The sequence below is a fragment of the Mirounga angustirostris genome, unplaced genomic scaffold (assembly GCF_029215605.1).
Source record: "Mirounga angustirostris isolate CCGP_5_RB_7025 unplaced genomic scaffold, mMirAng1.0.hap1 SCAF_5, whole genome shotgun sequence".
NCBI lineage: Eukaryota > Metazoa > Chordata > Mammalia > Carnivora > Phocidae > Mirounga > Mirounga angustirostris.
Genome location: NW_026991713.1, coordinates 170,629,908 through 170,646,502, shown reverse-complemented (window position 1 = coordinate 170,646,502; position 16,595 = coordinate 170,629,908). Strand labels below are relative to the sequence as shown.

Below are 16,595 nucleotides of genomic sequence, written 5' to 3'. Positions count from 1 at the left end.
ATTTATCAAACATTACTTAGGAAACTATGCTCAAGCTGCTGTTTTGCACTCAAGATGTGATGTAGTGGGAGAGACAGACATGGTTTCAGTAGGTGAAGGGATCCTGGGTGGCTTCCCAGAGGCCGGGATTGCAGCAGGGAGTGGTGGAGGTGTTCGGGACAGAAGGAGTGTGCCCAGACCCTGGGGTGAGACTGGGAGTGTTTGGAGAACCTCAGAGCTTGGGTGAGAGATGAAGCCAGTGAGGGAAGCCTTCCTGGAATGTTGAGCTTTATTGTGCAGACAAGGAGGAGGGAATCAAGGATCGACTTTCATTCCATGAATCAAAAATTAACTGAGCTGGGATGCCTGGGTGGCTTGGTCGGTTAAGCGTCCAACTCTTGGTCTCAGCTCAGGTCTTAATATCAAGGTGGTGAGCTTAAGCCTGAGTGGGGCTCCATGCTCAGCGTGGAGCCTACTTTTAAAAAAAAAAAAAGTTAACTGACCATCTACTGTGCACTGACTATTCTAGATCTTGGAGACATGGCAGAAAACAAGAAAGACAAAAGTCCTTGCCCTCATGGAGTCTATGTCTAGGAGAGGAAAGAGATGATAAACAAATAATATCCATGCTGGTGATAATATGCTATGGAGAAGACAAAGTAGGGAAGTAGGGGTAGGGAGTGCTGGGTTCGAGATGGGTTTCCATTTTTATTTTATTTTATTTTTAAAGATTTATTTATTTATTTGAGAGAGACAGGGTGAACGTGCGTGAGCTGGGGGTGAGACAGAGAGAGAGGGAGAGAGAGAATCCTCAAGCAGACTGCCCACTGAGCCCGGAGCCCGACCCAGGGCTCCATCCCAGGACCCTGAGATAATGACCTGAGCCGAAATCAAGGGTCGGCACTCAACCACCTGAGCCACCCAGGCACCCGTGGGTTTCCAATTTTAAATTTGATGGTCAAGGACGGCCTTGCTGAGAAGGTGGCATTCTTTTTAAGATTTTATTTATTTATTTATTCTTAGTAATCTCTATACCCAACGTGGGGCTCAAATTCACAATCTAGAGATCAAGAGCTGCACACCCCACTGACTGGGCCAGCCAGGCACCACAAGAAGGTGGCATTTGAGCAGTGTCTGAAGGAGGGGAGAGAGCGAGTCATGTAGGTCTCTGGGGGGAGAGCATTCTGGGAAGAGGGAACATCACGTGCAAGACCATGAGCAGGGAGCATGCCTAGCCTGTCAAAGAAACAGCAAGGAGGCGTGGATGCCTGGAGCCTAGTGGGTAATGAAAGACCTTAAAGGAGGTGAGGTCAGAGAAGTCGAGGGGCTGAGCCTTGTAAGTAACCAATTCCTTTGGCTTTTACTCTGACTGGGATGCAAGCCACAGACGCAGAAAGGGACTCAAGGAGACCTAAGATCCATCTTGGGCTTTAACAGAATTGCTCTGTTTGCTGGGTGGAGAATACAGATCTTCCTCGACTTGCAGGGGGGTAACGTCCCGATAAACCCATCGTAAATTGAAAATCTCCTAAGTGGAAAATGCATGTCATACACCTAACCTACTGAACATCATAGCTTAGCCTAGCTGTCCATAAATGTGCTCAGAACACTTATATTAGCCTGCAGTTGGGCAAAATCATCTAACGTGGAGCCTGTTATAATAAAGTGTTGACTCATGTGATGTACTGAACGCTGGCCAGAAAGCGAGAAGCAGAATGGCTGTCTGGGCACAGGAGGGTTGTAAGCGCAGGGATCCCTCACTCTCGTGATTGCTGCTGGTGCCATGACCCAGCATCACGAGAGAGGATCACGCCTCAGATCACTAGCCTGGGAAGAGATCCAAATTCAGAATTCAGAGTATAGTTCCTACTGAATGCATATCACTTTCACACCATTGTAATGTCAAAAAATCATCAATTGAACCACCCCAAGTCTGTGTCTGGAGACTGTGAAGGGCTTTGGGGAGGAAGCAGGGATGCCATTTAAGAAGTGATCGCAATCGTGCCAGTGGCTGGGACAAAGGTGAAGGCAGTGATGTGGTAACAAGTGGTCATATTCTGCAAAAATTTTGTTAAAGATTTTATTTATTTGATAGAGAAAGACAAAGCGAGAGAGGGAACACAAGCAGGGGGAGTGGGAGAGGGAGAAGCAGGCTTCCCGCAGAGCAGGGAGCCGGACGGACGCGGGGCTCCATCCCAGGACCCTGGGACCATGACCTGAGCTGAAGGCAGACGCTTAATGACTGAGCCACCCAGGTGCCCCTCTGCATATATTTTAAAGGTAGAGCCAACTGAAGGAAAGAGAAATCCAGGGTGAGTGAAGTCAAGGTAGGGGAAGAACCGGAGGAGGGGTAGGCTGGGGGTGGGAGTAGATCAGGATCTGGGGTTTGGATCTATTTGATTTTGAGTTGCCCATTAGACACCCCAATGTGGAGGGCCAGTAGGCCATTGCCCATGTGATCTGGATTTCATGGGAGCAGCCTGGGCCGAAAGCAGCCGGTGTAGGTCATTCTGGGAACATGGGAAGAGCTCATAGCAGCGTGGAGGACAGCAGGAAGTGGTGTCTAGGAGAGAGACCTTGACCGTCTGAACAACAGCAGGACCCGGCAGCCTGGAGAGAAGGGTCAAAAGCATTCAAGAGACTTATTTAATATTACTATACTGTATTTCAATTATGAAAAGAATGTTTGTTGTAAAACATTAAAACAATTAGGGGAGCCTGGCTGGCTGCGTTGATAGAGCATGTGACTTTTTTTTTTTTTTAAGATTTATTTATGTATTTGAAGAGAGAAAAAGGGCTGGGGGAGGAGCAGAGGGAGCGGGAGAGAATCCTCAAGCAGATACCCCGCTAAGTCCAGAGCCCGACGTGGGGCTTGATCTCATGATCCCGAGATCATGACCTGAACCAAAATGAAGAGTTGGATGCTTAAAGGACTGAGCCACCCAGGCACCCCGAGCATTTGATTCTTGATCATGACCTCGGGGTTGTGAGTTTGAGGCCCACGTTGGAAGTCAAGATCACTAAAAAAAAATATTAAAAAAGACATTAAAACAATGAGAGATATTATGAACTAGACCAGACACCTGAGAGCATTTAAAGTGCCCGCCCGGATATCCGGGGAAACATGCAGATGGTCAATGAGAAGTTCATGTGCGACACCGGCTGGAGACTAAGGAGGCAGGAGTAGTCTGGCTTGGGGTGGAGGTGGAGTTGCGGGCCACAGTCCCCGGAGTGTGTGCATCTGTGTGTGTGTGTGTCTATGGAATAAGAAACAAGGGCTGAATTTGGAATAGAATGCTCCATGGCACAGGCTAAAAAAGAAACTGCTGCACAAGATGCCATGGGTCCCCAGAGCAGCCAACTCCCTGGGGTTCAGGGACCACTTCCCAGAGGGGGGAGCATTTGAATTGGGGCTTAAGGGATGTGTAGGAAGTAGCCAGGTGGAGAACGGGGGAAAGGCATTCTGGGCCAAGGGTGTGAACGAGGACAGGGAGAGTGAGAGAGCAGGGCTTATTCCCTGTGGGAACAAGGCAGTCCCCATAACACACATCACTCCTATCCCATTCCTTTTTTTTTTTTTTTTTTTTTATGTAGGCTCCACTCCCAGAGTGGAGCCCAGTGCAGGGCTTGAACTCACGATGCTGAGATCAAGAGTAGGATGCTTGGGGCGCCTGGGTGGCTCAGTTGGTTAAGCGACTGCCTTCAGCTCAGGTCATGATCCCAGGGTCCTGGGATCGAGTCCCACATCGGGCTCCCTGCTCGGCGGGAAGCCTGCTTCTCCCTCTCCCACTCCCCCTGCTTGTGTTCCCTCTCTCGCTGTGTCTCTCTCTGTCAAATAAATAAATAAAATCTTAAAAAAAAAAAAAAAGAGTAGGATGCTTAACCTACTGAGCCCCCCAGGTGCCCCACCCCATTCTTTAATGTTAATAATCGATGGATATTCTGTCCAGACCAGTGCCCTGTAAAGCCCTGTCCCCACTTTAGTCAAAGGAGCGTCTCTGTGGCATCCTGTACTCTACTTGTTCTGGGCAGTGAGGTTTCCCTACTGCGCCAGGGGGAGAATCCTGATGCCCCAATAGAGATTTCTATTTCCTTTGTGGTCCAGCCCTTGTCACCTCTTGGAGGCCACCTTCCCTTGATGCAGCCACGATGCCCAGTGCCCACTTGGCACCCTCCTCTGAGGACTCTGCACTTGCTTAGTTCCCCAGGCCTGGGACATTCTCCTCCATTTCCTCCCTCCTTGACTTTCACTCCTCCCCTAGTGGACATCACCTCCTCCCAGAATTCATCCCTGACTGCCCAACAATGAAGGCTGGGCTCCTGTGTGGTCCCACAGAGACCCGTATTTATCCAGATTGTAACACTTCTTGTCCTGTGTGGCTGTGGTCTGTGTTAGCTATCTGTCCCCTCATTGGATGGGGACATCTGAAGGGAAGGAACCAGGTCACGTTCTTGTGTATTTCCCAAGGCTGGCACAGAAAGCGGGTTTGTGGAATGAGTGATGAATCTTTGCACATTTGAATGAGCAGTGTTCCTATAAAGGAGCACTGAGGGAAACGCTGGGCATTTGGGTGCTCCCAAAGCCCCTGGGGACAGTTTGGGGTTTCCATCCCGCAGGCTGGGAGGGCGGGGCGTGGGCCCCTTGCCCACCGCACCTTGAGGTTAGGAACTGCTGCCACCTGGTGGGCATGGCCGGTGCTGCTTCGCTGGCACCATTACCATTACCGCTGAGCACCTGTGCGCCCAGGTTGGGCTGATGAGTCACCACCTGTCCTCCAGAAGCCCTCAGGCTGGTGGGAGAGACACCTTGACAGTGACAACACAATGATGGGGAAGTGCAGGGGCTGTAGGGGTCTGCAGGAGGATGAGGAGGCAGCTTGTGTAGAATTTAGGAACAGAAGTGTCCCTGGGGCGGAGTCCATGGGGGGTGCAGAGCAGGAAGGGGCTGCGGACATAAAGGAGTGTGTGTGTGTGTGTGTGTGTGTGTGTCGTTGTTGTTGTTGTTGACGACGACGACGTTCTCCTGTTTTTCTTTTCTGTTGTTTTCTTTTTCTTTCTTTCTTTTTTTTTTTAAAGATTTTATTTATTTATTTGACAGAGAGAGACACAGCGAGAGAGGGAACACAAGCAGGGGGAGTGGGAGAGGGAGAAGCTCTGCGGGGAGCCCGATGCGGGACTCGATCCCAGGACCCTGGGATCATGACCTGAGCTGAAGGCAGTCGCTTAACCAACTGAGCCACCCAGGCGCCCTTTTCTGTTGTTTTCTAGCAGGCTTTCTCTCCTTTTCTGGCATGTCTGGCCCTGATCCTTTACTATGCAAAGCACTGGTCATTGTGTGACCCTACTAATGGGGAGATGCCCCATTAGTTCCATTTCACAGATGAGGACAATAAGGCTCAGGGAGGGAAGCACAAACAAGATCACATAGTTGTAAGCCCTCAGCCCTGCAAATCCCAGCTGTTTTGACCACAAAATCCTGCCCCCTGCCCAGCCGGCAGCTCTCTTTCCCACTTCCAACCTCCACCACCCCAGCACCTCTCTTTCCCACTTCCAACCTCCACCACCCCAGCACCTCTCTTTCCCACTTCCAACCTCCACCACCCCAGCACACCATCAACTTTGTCCATCTTCCAGCTCAGCCCTGAGGCCTGAGCTCAGCCATCCTGGGGAAGCAGGGGAGGAGTGAGATTGGACGGTGGGCAGCTGGGGCATGAGCCCCACCGCTCGGTATGTGATGTTTGAGGTAAGGGTTTGCGATGGAATTGGCTGTACACCTGAATATAAGGTTATTCCCTCCTTTTCCCAGTGAGAAAATTTAAAAGAAATTTGGCCCAATATTCCAGTTTAAACATTTAGGGATGCAGGTGAAATTAGTGACTTCCTGGTTATACTGAATTAAAATATTTAACAGTTAGGTATCTTAAATCACATGTTTTTAAGAATAAGTTTATTTCGGGCGCCTGGGTGGCTCAGTTGGTTACGCGACTGCCTTCGGCTCAGGTCATGATCCTGGAGTCCCTGGATTGAGTCCCGCATCGGACTCCCTGCTCGGCAGGGAGTCTGCTTCTCCCTCTGACCCTCCCCCCTCTCATGTGCTCTCTCTCATTCTCTCTCTCTCAAATAAATAAAGTAAAATAAAATCTTAAAAAAAAAAGAATAAGTTTATTTCAAAACAATTATTTTCTATTCTCGGGGTTTGTGAATATTCATTCAAACCCTTCACTTGCATCCCTGCCTTTCTTTGTCATGTCGCGTGTCACCCAGAGCATCTCCTTTGAGTTCCCTAATACGGTTTTCTCGAACACATCATCTTCACTTGTGCTGGGAATTACAGAACTTGTTGAATGCATGAATGATGCGGTCGCTGAAAACGTTATTCCAAGTCGTGAGAGAGTGGTTGTTTTTCATCTAAGTGGTAGGTTAACATTTGTGATCTCTGTAAGGTAGTGCAGAATAATATAAAATAGCAATCTCCCGGTCCTCCTCCTTGTCTTTCCCCGCTTTCTTTTTCTCCACAGCACTTCTTACCACCTGGTATACTCACTCCTTTGTTTATGGTCTATCTGCTTTCACTAGAATGTGAGCTCAGTGAGGTCAGGGAATTTTGTCTTGCTGTTTTATGTCCACCACCTGGAAACATGCCTAGAACATAGTAGGTGCTCAGTAAATATTTGTGGAATGAATGAATCACTTAATGACTGTAAAGCTCTTAGACCAGCCCAGTGGCAGCCAGGGCCATGCATGAGGATGGTATTGGAGTTGAGGGTGCGGGGAGACAGTCCCCGCAGGAGCCGAGTCCCCATAAGGGCATCCGCGTCAGGGGGAGCCCCATTGTTTTAGGGGGTTAGCTACACACAGGAAGACTGAACTAACTATGAAATGCACTGAAGACAATTGGAGAAAGGGGGTAAAATATGGAATGGGGAAAAGCTAGGATGAGCCTGTGCTGGTGGATGGGATTCAGGTCGAATAGTGAACTTTTTCTTAATATATGTAAATTCTATTAGTTAGGGTTCTCTGGAGAACCAGAACCACTAGGATGAACACTGGGAAAGAGGTTTTTATTTTTTCTCAAGATTTATTTTGAGAGAGAGAGCATGAAGTGTGGGGGGAGAAGGGGAGGGGGGAGGGCAGAGGGATAGTCTTTCAAGCCAATACCCCGCTGAGCACAGAGCCTGACAACGTGGGGCTCAATCCCACAACCCATGAGATCAGGACCTGAGCCGAAAGCAAGAGAGGTGGCTTAACCAACTAAGCCACCCAGGCACCCCCTTGGGAAAGAGGTTGATTATGAAGAATTGACTCCGGTGATTACAGAGGCTGAGCAGCCCCACGATCTCCTGTCTGCAAGCTGAAGGGTCAGAAAGCTGGTGTAGTCCCAGTCCGTCTGAAGGCCTGAGACCTAGGATCACCAATGGTGTCAGTAGGACAGAAGACCCATATCCCAGCCCGGGCAGTCAGGAAGAGAGAGAGGATTCAACCTTTCTTCTGCCTTTTGTTTTATTCAAGCCCTCCACGAATTGGATGATGCCCACCCACATTGGGGAGCGCTATCTGCTTTACTCTGTGCACCAACAAACCCTAACCTCTTCCAGAAACACCCTCATAGACATACTGAGAAATAATGTTTAACCAGATAGCTGAGCATCCCATGGCCCAAATGACACAAATTTAATGATCACACAGATAAAGAAATAAACATAATATAAATGTGTATGTTAATCTAATTGCAATGAACATGCCTAACACACAGTCTTTTTATTTTACAGGATTTTTATTTTATTTAGTTTTTTGAGAGTGAATGAGCGAGAATGGGGTGGGGGAGGAGGGGGAGAGGGAGAGAGAGAATTTTTTTTTTTTAAGATTTTATTTATTTGAGAGAGAGAGAAAGAGAGATCATGAGCAGGGGGGAAGGGCAGAGGGAGAAGCAGGCTTCCTGCTGAACAGGGAGCCCGACGTGGGACTTGATCCCAGCACTCTGGGATCATGACCTGGGCCGAAGGCAGACGCTTAACCGACTGAGCGACCCTGGCGTCCGGGAGAGAGAGAATCTTAAGCAGGCTCTGTACTCAGCCCAAGCCCAACACAGGGCTCGATCCCAGGACCCTGAGATCGTGAACTGAGCTGAAATCAAGAGTCAGATGCTTAACCGACTGAGCCACCCAGGCGCCCCCATTTGCGAATCATTGTAGTAATAATTAATCTGGGCAAGAAACATCGATGGATGCTGAACCCTGTGGGTGAAAGTGGGGTAAAGGAAAGGATGTGTCATAGTCTCAAAATACCTCCCTTCCCCGGTGCTCATTAATCGTGGTCAAGTGATCAGCATTGATCCCACCAGTCATGGTTCCAAACGATATCAGATAGGAGAACACGGCATCCTTTCTGTGATGTCTCTGCCCAAAATGGGTAACAGTGGTCTAATCACAAAGGAAGGCGTGGACAAGCCCAAATTGGAGGATGGTCTACAAAATAACTTCCCTGTAATCTTCAAAACGTCAAGGCCACAAAATTCAAAAAAAGGCTGCAAATTGTTCCAGACCGAGGGGGACCAGAGAGATGTGACAACTGGGTACAATGTTTGATACCATATTCGATTTTTTTTTTTTACCCTAAAAGGATATTTTTTTGGACACTGAAGAGCAGTTTTGAAATTGTTTCGAAATAAAAAGTTAAAAGAAATGCCTTTCTCCTGACTGACTCCTGCTGGCCTGCAGGGTTCATTTTGGACACGGTCCTAGGGAACTTCCTGTGACGGACAGGGTGTGACCTCCTGTGACCTCCTTCGTGCTCCCACTGTTCCTGGACCCCCCGCCACTCTTTTCTGATTAGATCTACGTTTCATCCCTGCTGGCCTCGGAGGTCCCTGAGACCAGGTCCCTGGGCCCTGTCAGGATCATGGCACAGATCGGCCTCTCAAAACACAATCAATCTCCTCAACAAAAGGGTGTATTTGGGGGTACGGTTCAACCCCACCTCTTCACCTGGGGCTCAACCAAATTGTTGGTCTGGCTCTTGGAGGTACCCATGCCTCAGTGGCACCCACGGGCAACCAGGAGGTGTGTCTGCCAGGGTTTCCTGGGAGAAATATTTACGGTTTAGGGTGGAGTTGAGGATCTAATCCCCTAGACATGACCTTGCCGAAGAGGCTTCTCAATGGGGAAAATTCTCTTTCATACCTTTGATGTCACTGGTGTGCTCAATGAATGCACTGGGGGGGGGGGGGGGGGGAGGCGTGGGCTACCTAGACGACCTGTCCAGCACTGAAGATGGTCCTGGCTCTGTCCCTCCCTTCTCATCTCCTGACATGGGTAGAGCGCCCCCTTGGGGTGAGGGACAGGTGTGACGGTGCAGGAATGGGGCTGAGGAAGCTCTGGGCAGGGCAGGAGGGTTCCAGGATCCAGGAGGGGAGGCAGGGGCCTGGCCAGCCAGTCAGGGGCGGAGCCTGACAGGGAGTGCCTAGTCCGGAAGGGAGGGCAAAGGGCTATGTTGTCTGCCTGCCCCACCCCACTGACAAGAGTCCCAGTCACCAGGCCACTCTCTCTGTCCGGGGCCCTAGAGGGGTAAGTGTCCTTCTGAAACCCACCTTGTCTCTTTCCTGTGGCTTAGGTGAGAACTTCTTTCCTCCTTGAGGGTCCACACGCCCTGTCCCCTCTGTTTACCCTTGTCCCAGGCAGAGACCACACCTGCCAACCCCTCAGCATGGCACAGTCCCCCTACTCTACTTTCAGAGGTCCAGGAGATGGGTACTGGGGGGCAGGAACAGAACTTTCCAGACCCCTCCCCTGCTGACATTAGCATCAGAGCCAAGGGAAGGGCAGAAGGGCCCAGAAGGGGGACACCTCATCTAGACAAGCTCTAATCCCTGCTCCCTTCTCTGTCACCCTACAACAGAGCCCAGAATCCCAAGTGGCTGGAGCACTGGGGGATGCCCAGACAGAGCCCTCGCTGGACCAAGTCCTCCAGGAGCGGGATGAAGCCATTGCCAAGTGAGAGGCAGATGCTGATGGGGGCTGGGAGGGCAGTGGGTGGCTCACCCTCAGGGCTTTGTCCTGCTAGAGGAGAGGAGGTGAGAAGTCAAGTATTCCTGCAGGGAAAGCCACATAAGCTCTCACCCTGTCACACGGCGGGGGCTGTGGTCACACAGCAGATGTGCGGGGTCCAAGCTGCTCTCCCCGCCACATGCAGGAAGCACGCACTGGAGGCCGAGCTGGACACATGCAAAGCCAAATTGCGCGCTGTGGAGGCCCAGCTACTGGAGGTCCTGGAGGAGAAACTGAGGCTGAGGCAGGAGGTGGAGGCCTGGGAGGTAGCGTGGGAATGCCAGCTGGGCTGGGGAGGCATGGGGAGAAGGAGAAGGGCACAGGGTTGGCCCTGAACCTGCTCTCCTGCCCCCAGGAGGACATGCAGCAGCTGGTGAGGCAGCAGGTCGAGAGGCAACTGCAGAGAGAGGCCAGGGGCTCTCTGGGAGCCCCCGTGGACCCCCGAACTCCCAGGGCCCCCTGGGTCCGATTCCCCCTGGGTCGGTGGGGACGCTGGTGGTGACAGAGCTCAGCCCAGGACCTTGGGAGTAGTGTCTTTATTCATTAAAGCTTGAGGTCTGACCATCTCCGCACCCTCATGCTCTCTCAGTGCCCACCTGAGTCCTTTTGTGCAGAAACATGGAGCGGGCCGTAGGGCCTGGAAGCCTGGGGTTTCCTGCCCCCTCTTGCCAGCAACTCTTAGGCCAGGAAGCCTCGGATGGCAGCCACAAAGTCCTGGGGGCAGTCAGCGTGGATCCAGTGGCCAGCATTGGGCACGGTCTGCATCTGGGCTTGAGGGAAGAGCCGCCTAATCTCCGCGTGGTGGCTGGGGCTGTCCGTCGAAGAGAAGACCGCGCAAAAGGGGTCAGAATGGGAGGATGGGGAGAGAGAGAAGTGGAAGCAGAGCAGGGAGAAGAGAGCTACACGAGCCCACATGCCCCGTGGTGTTTCTGAATTCTCAGGCAAAACCCTCCCACACCCAAGCCCTCCCCAAGGTGGGATCCCCAGGCTGGGGCCCCTCCCACCCCCAAAAGTAAAACTGGCTTACCGCACATATTGAGAGTTTCCACCCAGGAGGAAGAGGGTTGGCCCAGGGTAAGATTCTGGTCGTGGTGGGAAAGCCAAGATCTTGTCCACGTGCTGGGCCAATGCTTCCAAGTTCACCCTCCACACGAAGCGCCCATCCACCTCCACCAGGTTAGTGAGCAAGAACTGACGCTCGGCCATGTCCTGTGGGGGGGTCCAGAATTGGGGGAGGGAAGTCTCTGTGTGAGGTCTGGGGCTGCCACTCTTCCCCTGACAGTTCCCGGCCCACAACACCATCCGCGCATGGGTGTGTTACTTGGATAACAGTGCTGAGCTGCTCGTCGGCCAGTTTTCGGGCAGAGGAGCGGGGCACCTCATCTGGGATGTCTACAGCCCTCATGGCCGCCATGTAGGATGGGAAGTTGGAGCTCGGTGTGGTCTCCACTGGGCTGATGTCCACAGCAATCAGGCGTTCTACCAGCTCTGGCTGTGTGAGAGAACCAGGCTTGGGACCGGCCTTACGGCAGGCATACTGGGTCTCAGGCAGAGTTCCCAGATCCTGAATTTGGCCATCCAAGACTTGACTGAGTCCCAGGTCGACTGCTGGGTACTCAGGGTCCACACTGGATGGGAGGAAGACCCGTATAGGGAAGGCTCACCCTCTGGAGTGCTAGCAGCATGGCTGTCTTGCCTCCCATGCTGTGGCCAATGAGGACACAGGGCACAAGGCCCAGCTGGGGCAGGAGGTCCTGCAGGTCCTGGCTCATGGCCTCGTAGCTCATGTCTGGGCTGTGGGGGCTGTCACCATGGTTCCGAGCATCCACCGTAAGCACCTGCAGAGTGGAGAGGGCCGGCAGAGCTGGCATCCACATTCAGGGCATAGACAGCCTAAGGCAGGGCATTCCTGCAGGCTGGGGGGGGGGGGGTAGAGAGCCTGGGGAAAGATCCTGAAGTGGAAAAAGGGCCCCGATGGTGACAGGGCCCAGTGCTCAGACCTAGGAGGCCAGATGAGGAACATGGGGCCCCTCTGCCAGAGAAGAGACGGCCCAAAGAGCGTGACACTCTCTCTAAAGGTTTGGTGACCACCCAGAGAAAGCAGGTGCCAAGACTTTCCAAGAGCTGGAGCACAGGAGGATGGGCTACTATAAAAGATGATCAGCCCCCTGTCATCCCTGAACGAACAGGGGCTGGCCCCCTTAACGGGGAGGGTGTTGGCGCTTAGGCCTTGGACAGCCGAGCCTAAGCTCAGTGTGGAGCACGCACATGGGCATCTGTAACACGAACGAAGGACTGGATGGATGCAAGCACGAGAGAATGAATGGGGTCGACCTAGGGCCACGGTATGCCATGTGGCCTCCATCCTTAGAGGGTCAACCTCTTCCTCATTTCCGCTTAGAGAGACCGGCCACTCCCCGGCAGGTGTCTTGTCGTGAGGGCCGACAAAGCGGGCCCCGCCTCGGCCTCCTCCTAGTCCCGCCCAGCCAGGCCCCACCTCCCGCCGGACCCCGCCTCTCCCGGAAGCTCACCCTTCGGCCCGTCTGATGGGCCAGGGCCTTGGCGATGGAGTTGAAGTTGGTTTTGGAGCCGAAGAGCCCGTGCAGGAACACTAGGGCCGGGCGGGTCGCCTCTCCGTCCAGAAGCTTGTAGGACAGCAGTACCGACCTGGAGGCAGGCGCAAGGATGGAGGAGGGGTCTAAGGCTGCTGGGGAAGGGGTTTAGGGGAGGGGCCTGGGCGGGGGCGGGCGCAAGCGGAGGAGGCGGGGCCATCGCGGCCCGACTGAACGGGGAGGAGCGATGGACGGCCTCCCACATGGCGCCCTTGACTGACCTCGGCTCGACGCCGCTTCGGCCACTGCTGCTGGGTGCGACGGGCACCCTGGAGGAGCTGAGACAGCAGGGGCCGAGCCCCCCAAGGGGGAGACTCCAGGCGCGGGTCCAGCGGAGCATGCCCGGGAGCAGATACCCAGAGCGCACCGCTTCCTGTCCCCTCGCTCCGCCCCCCGTCTTCTCTCAGGACCCCGCCCCGTTCCGATTGCAGCTCCGCCCTCTGCCCCGCCCACTAGCGCGGAATTCCCCGCCCTCGCCTTCGTTTCCTTACGTAATCCCAGAGTACAATCTGTTCCCCCAGTTCCGCCCCTTGCGTCATTACGTAATCCCCTCAGCCTCCGCGCCGTGAGGCTGGCGAGCCACCCCTGGCCACGCCCCAGGCGGAGCCGCCGAATGTCCCTGGTTACGCCCCTCACGAAGCTCCGCCCAGCTTCTTCCGGCGTCGAATCCTCATGGAGAGTCAGGGTCTTGTAACGTGGGAGTCCTCGCGGCTCGGACCGTCCTGGATTTGAGGCGCAAGCTTTGGCCGCGGGACAGGTCCTTGGCAAGCCGAGGAGGCCCTGCCTTGACCAGCGCCCGCCCTGCACCTGGCCTGCTCCTCTGCCCTCACGCACCGCCTTGGGTGGGTGCCATACTTTCAGTGCCGCGGGCGGGCGCGGAGAGGCGCCGGGAGTGGCTCCCGTCGTCGGGGCGCCAGCTTGGAGGCGCCGTGCTCCACAGCCGGGGGCCCAGGCAGGCCGGGTGGTGCCCCTCTTACCCGTCCTGAAGTCCTCGACTCTAAAGAGCTCATCTCCAACCACCCTCCACGCCCGCCCTTTACAGATGGGGAAACTGAGGCAAATGGCTCGTACAAGAAGCAGAACCAGAATCGCTGTCTGATCTGACTTTTTTTTTTTTTTTTTGGTTGCCATTCTTGATTCGAGTCAAGATGGGAGGCCGGATGTTTGTACGGGAAGGTATTTGCTGCTTTGAGCTGGAATGGATCAGATGTGCTCACTCCTCTTTACCAGCAGAGAAATAAAGGATCCTCCCACCCTCAGAACTCAGCACATCCTGCTGAGAAATAGCCTCTGTCTGGAAGCCTGACCGGCTGCCAGTTTCTGTCCCCAGTCTGGGTTAGTGGTGGCGGTGGCATCCTCTCAGGTCTCAGCCGGCTTCCACTACAGTGCATCCTTCAGCAGTTACAAGAGTAGCTGCTCCTTTTACAGCATTCAGCTCAGAGACCTTAAGGGATTCCCCATCTCTAAAGGGGGGAGTTGCCTCCGTGGTCGGTACCTGCCCCCCCATCTTACCTGCTTTTCCACTCATGCTGCCTATTCTCTTACTCCCCAACCAGAGAACCAGAGAACTACCTTTGCATACCTCCCTTTTGGTTTTTACCCCCAGGACTCCCTCTGCTGGCGCCTTCCAGATAGCCCGTGGCCCAACTCCTGTACAACTTTAAAGGTCCAGGAGAACTGCAACCTCCTCAAAAGCCTTCCCGGATTTCCCCAGTTGAAACTAATCTCTTCTACCCCATGTTCTCAAAGCATTTGTCAGGAGCCTACTGTCTAGTATCAATAGAGCTGGCTTTCTCTGTGTCCACCATAGTCTGGGAGCTCCTGGCGGACTGGAGACATTTTTATTTACCCAGTGCAAAGTGCAATAGTAATCATTTTACTGAATGATTGTGAAGAGATTCAGGGCACTAGCTGAGGCTTAGGTGAAGGTTCACCTAGTGGCTGTGTCAGTTCCCCTTCCAGGAGATGACATCTGGACCAGCCAGGCCTTTCCCCCTTCAGGGCAGGCCTGATGGAGTCAAGACCAGTAGGATGCATCTGAGCTCCAAGATATGATAAATACCTTGCCCACTAAATTGGCTCCCACCTTGATTTCTTTTTTTTTTTAAGATTTTATTTATTTGCGAGAGAGAGAATGAGAGACAGAGAGCATGAGAGGGAGGAGGGTCAGAGGGAGAAGCAGACTCCCCGCTGAGCAGGGAGCCTGATGCAGGAATCAGTCCTGGGACTCCAGGATCATGACCCGAGCCGAAGGCAGTCGCTTAACCAACCGAGCCACCCAGGCGCCCAAAATGGCTCCTACCTTGAGTCAGTCTGGGGACTGGCAGTGTTTTGTTCTAATGCGAGAAGGGCTTTGAGGTCACTGGGGACGGTAAGCACACCAGGTGGTGTGATGATTTGTTGCCAGCATAGTCATTCGGAGAGTGATGAGGACATTTGAGCCCTGGATGGGGGCTGGTCCAAGGCATGGGAGGGGTCCTTGGAGGAGACATCAAGCAGGGTGTTTTTTTAGAATTGATGGATGAAGGGGCAGGGGGTTGACATAATGTTGGTGATTCAGAAGGGTAGTATTTCAAACATGGTTCAAACCACCCCCCCACCTCTGCCCCAGCCTACTGTCTAGCCAGGGAATCTGAGCCTGGCCCACGACCCTGGACTATGTGCTCAGAGCCCTGGGTCTGTGGCAGAAGCAGTCTGGAGACATTCCTGAGACCTGGGCCAAAGCCCCATCACGTGGCTGCGTAGGGCCTGGGAGCAAGCGGAAAAACCAGCTGGCTTGAGGTTTCCACTTGAGCACTCCGGAGCAAGCGGTGGGGCCATGGGGCCACAAGAAGGGTTGTTGCCACGTGGGAAGGACTCTGGTGGTGTGTTGGGGATGGGTCAACCTGGGGGCTGCCCACCCTTCTCCAGCTTGTTAGGAACTGGCCAACTCCTAACTGGTTGGTTGGTGAGGGTCTCTCTCCTGGGGGGTTATCCAGCCATTGGCGGGGAGGCCTTCTGGAGCCCCTGATATGCTGAGGTCATGTGGGGGGGAGCAAAGGGGTGCAGAATGAGACCGCACTGGGAGTCTGTTCCCAGCATCCCTGTTCCCAGCAGTCCCCAAGTCCCGGTGAAGTGGGAGGGTATTATCATCCTCATTTTACTGCTGAGAAAATGGAGACTCGGGAGGGGAATAACCCAGCTCCAGTCACTCAGCACGTGCGTGGCCCCACCCAAATTCCTTCCTGGGAATGTTGACTCCTAGTGCAGTGCTCCCGGTAATCACCGCCCTTCTGGGTGGGAACCCAGGGCCCCGAAGGGGTGTGGCCCTCGGCAGCAGGGACACTGTGCCCTGGGGGCGGGAGCATGAAGGGGTTAAGGCAGGGAGGCGGCGGGTGGCCCATCAGTGCACCTGGCTCAGTATCGATCACGTGGCCAGGGTTTCACCTGCCCCGCTGAGCAGGGACAATCGGGCCACTTGTTTCCAGGTTGGTCGCCATGGTGACAGGAGTGTGCCAGGGGAGGTCAGCAGGGCAAATTCCTGCCTGCTGGCCGGGTGGGGCCAGGGTGTCAGTCGTGCTGGGGCGGGGCTCCCAGGAGACCCCTGGAGGTTTCCTGAAGGGGGGGCCGCTAGGTGATTCCCTGCCCAGCCTCCTCCTGTCCTGGCCACTCAGTCTTCTCAGATTTGGATCCTGTATTTTTTTAAGCTGCTGGGACTTTTATATGCATTATCTTGTTTAATCCCCACTGCAGCCTTTCCCACAGGGGCATGGTAATCCCCGTGCCTCCCCCAGTCTCCCTGAGCACTTCCAGAACATTCCCTCCCGCTCATGCTCTCTCTCTCTCAAATAAATAAATAAAATCTTAAGAAAAAAAAACCTAACCTACAGTAAAACCAATGAATATCTCTCGGGGCTATAAAAAAAGACTGTACCTCCACTCACAGCCTCCTCACAAGCACAGATCTTAAAGCGGGGGGGTG

General features: G+C 53.6%; 2 protein-coding genes across 4 annotated transcripts; one reads left to right on the top strand and one right to left on the bottom strand.

The window, feature by feature from the left end:
- The first annotated feature begins 1,249 nt into the window (after window positions 1-1,249).
- LOC123841214 (bicaudal D-related protein homolog) lies at window positions 1,250-10,605 on the top strand. Of its 2 annotated transcripts, none has more exons than XM_064593126.1 (4): window positions 1,250-1,315; window positions 9,874-9,968; window positions 10,168-10,288; window positions 10,378-10,605. In XM_064593126.1, the coding sequence occupies exons 1-4, from the start codon at window positions 1,265-1,267 to the stop codon at window positions 10,522-10,524; spliced, it is 414 nt and encodes a 137-aa protein (XP_064449196.1). In that variant the 5' UTR covers window positions 1,250-1,264; the 3' UTR covers window positions 10,525-10,605. The 2 variants fall into 2 exon arrangements, 1 of the variants encoding a protein (XP_064449196.1); XR_010411984.1 differs by lacking the exon at window positions 1,250-1,315 and adding an exon at window positions 9,407-9,542.
- ABHD11 (abhydrolase domain containing 11) lies at window positions 7,735-13,069 on the bottom strand. 2 transcript variants are annotated; one of them, XM_064593123.1, is made up of 7 exons: window positions 12,856-13,055; window positions 12,554-12,689; window positions 11,687-11,860; window positions 11,344-11,514; window positions 11,050-11,231; window positions 10,619-10,833; window positions 7,735-10,311 (listed from the first exon to the last, which is right to left on the bottom strand). In XM_064593123.1, exons 1-6 carry the CDS (start codon window positions 12,972-12,974, stop codon window positions 10,701-10,703), a joined length of 915 nt encoding a protein of 304 aa, XP_064449193.1. In that variant the 5' UTR covers window positions 12,975-13,055; the 3' UTR covers window positions 7,735-10,311; window positions 10,619-10,700. The 2 variants fall into 2 exon arrangements, with proteins under 2 accessions (XP_064449193.1, XP_045731486.1); XM_045875530.3 differs by lacking the exons at window positions 7,735-10,311; window positions 11,687-11,860 and having other exon boundaries at window positions 10,699-10,833; window positions 12,856-13,069.
- Window positions 13,070-16,595: the final 3,526 nt, after the last annotated feature.

Bases quoted from the DNA above. Each gene is read 5' to 3' on its own strand.
- ABHD11 (XM_064593123.1), bottom strand. From the start codon at position 12,974: ATGCTCCGCTGGACCCGCGCCTGGAGTCTCCCCCTTGGGGGGCTCGGC. The intron at 11,515-11,686 runs GTGAGCCTTCCC...TCTCTCACACAG, and splicing joins TGCTGCTAGCACTCCAGAGG to CCAGAGCTGGTAGAACGCCT. The intron at 11,232-11,343 runs GTAACACACCCA...ACCCCCCCACAG, and splicing joins AGCTCAGCACTGTTATCCAA to GACATGGCCGAGCGTCAGTT.
- LOC123841214 (XM_064593126.1), top strand. From the start codon at position 1,265: ATGAAAGACCTTAAAGGAGGTGAGGTCAGAGAAGTCGAGGGGCTGAGC. The intron at 9,969-10,167 runs GTGAGAGGCAGA...CGCCACATGCAG, and splicing joins CGGGATGAAGCCATTGCCAA to GAAGCACGCACTGGAGGCCG. The intron at 10,289-10,377 runs GTAGCGTGGGAA...TCCTGCCCCCAG, and splicing joins AGGAGGTGGAGGCCTGGGAG to GAGGACATGCAGCAGCTGGT.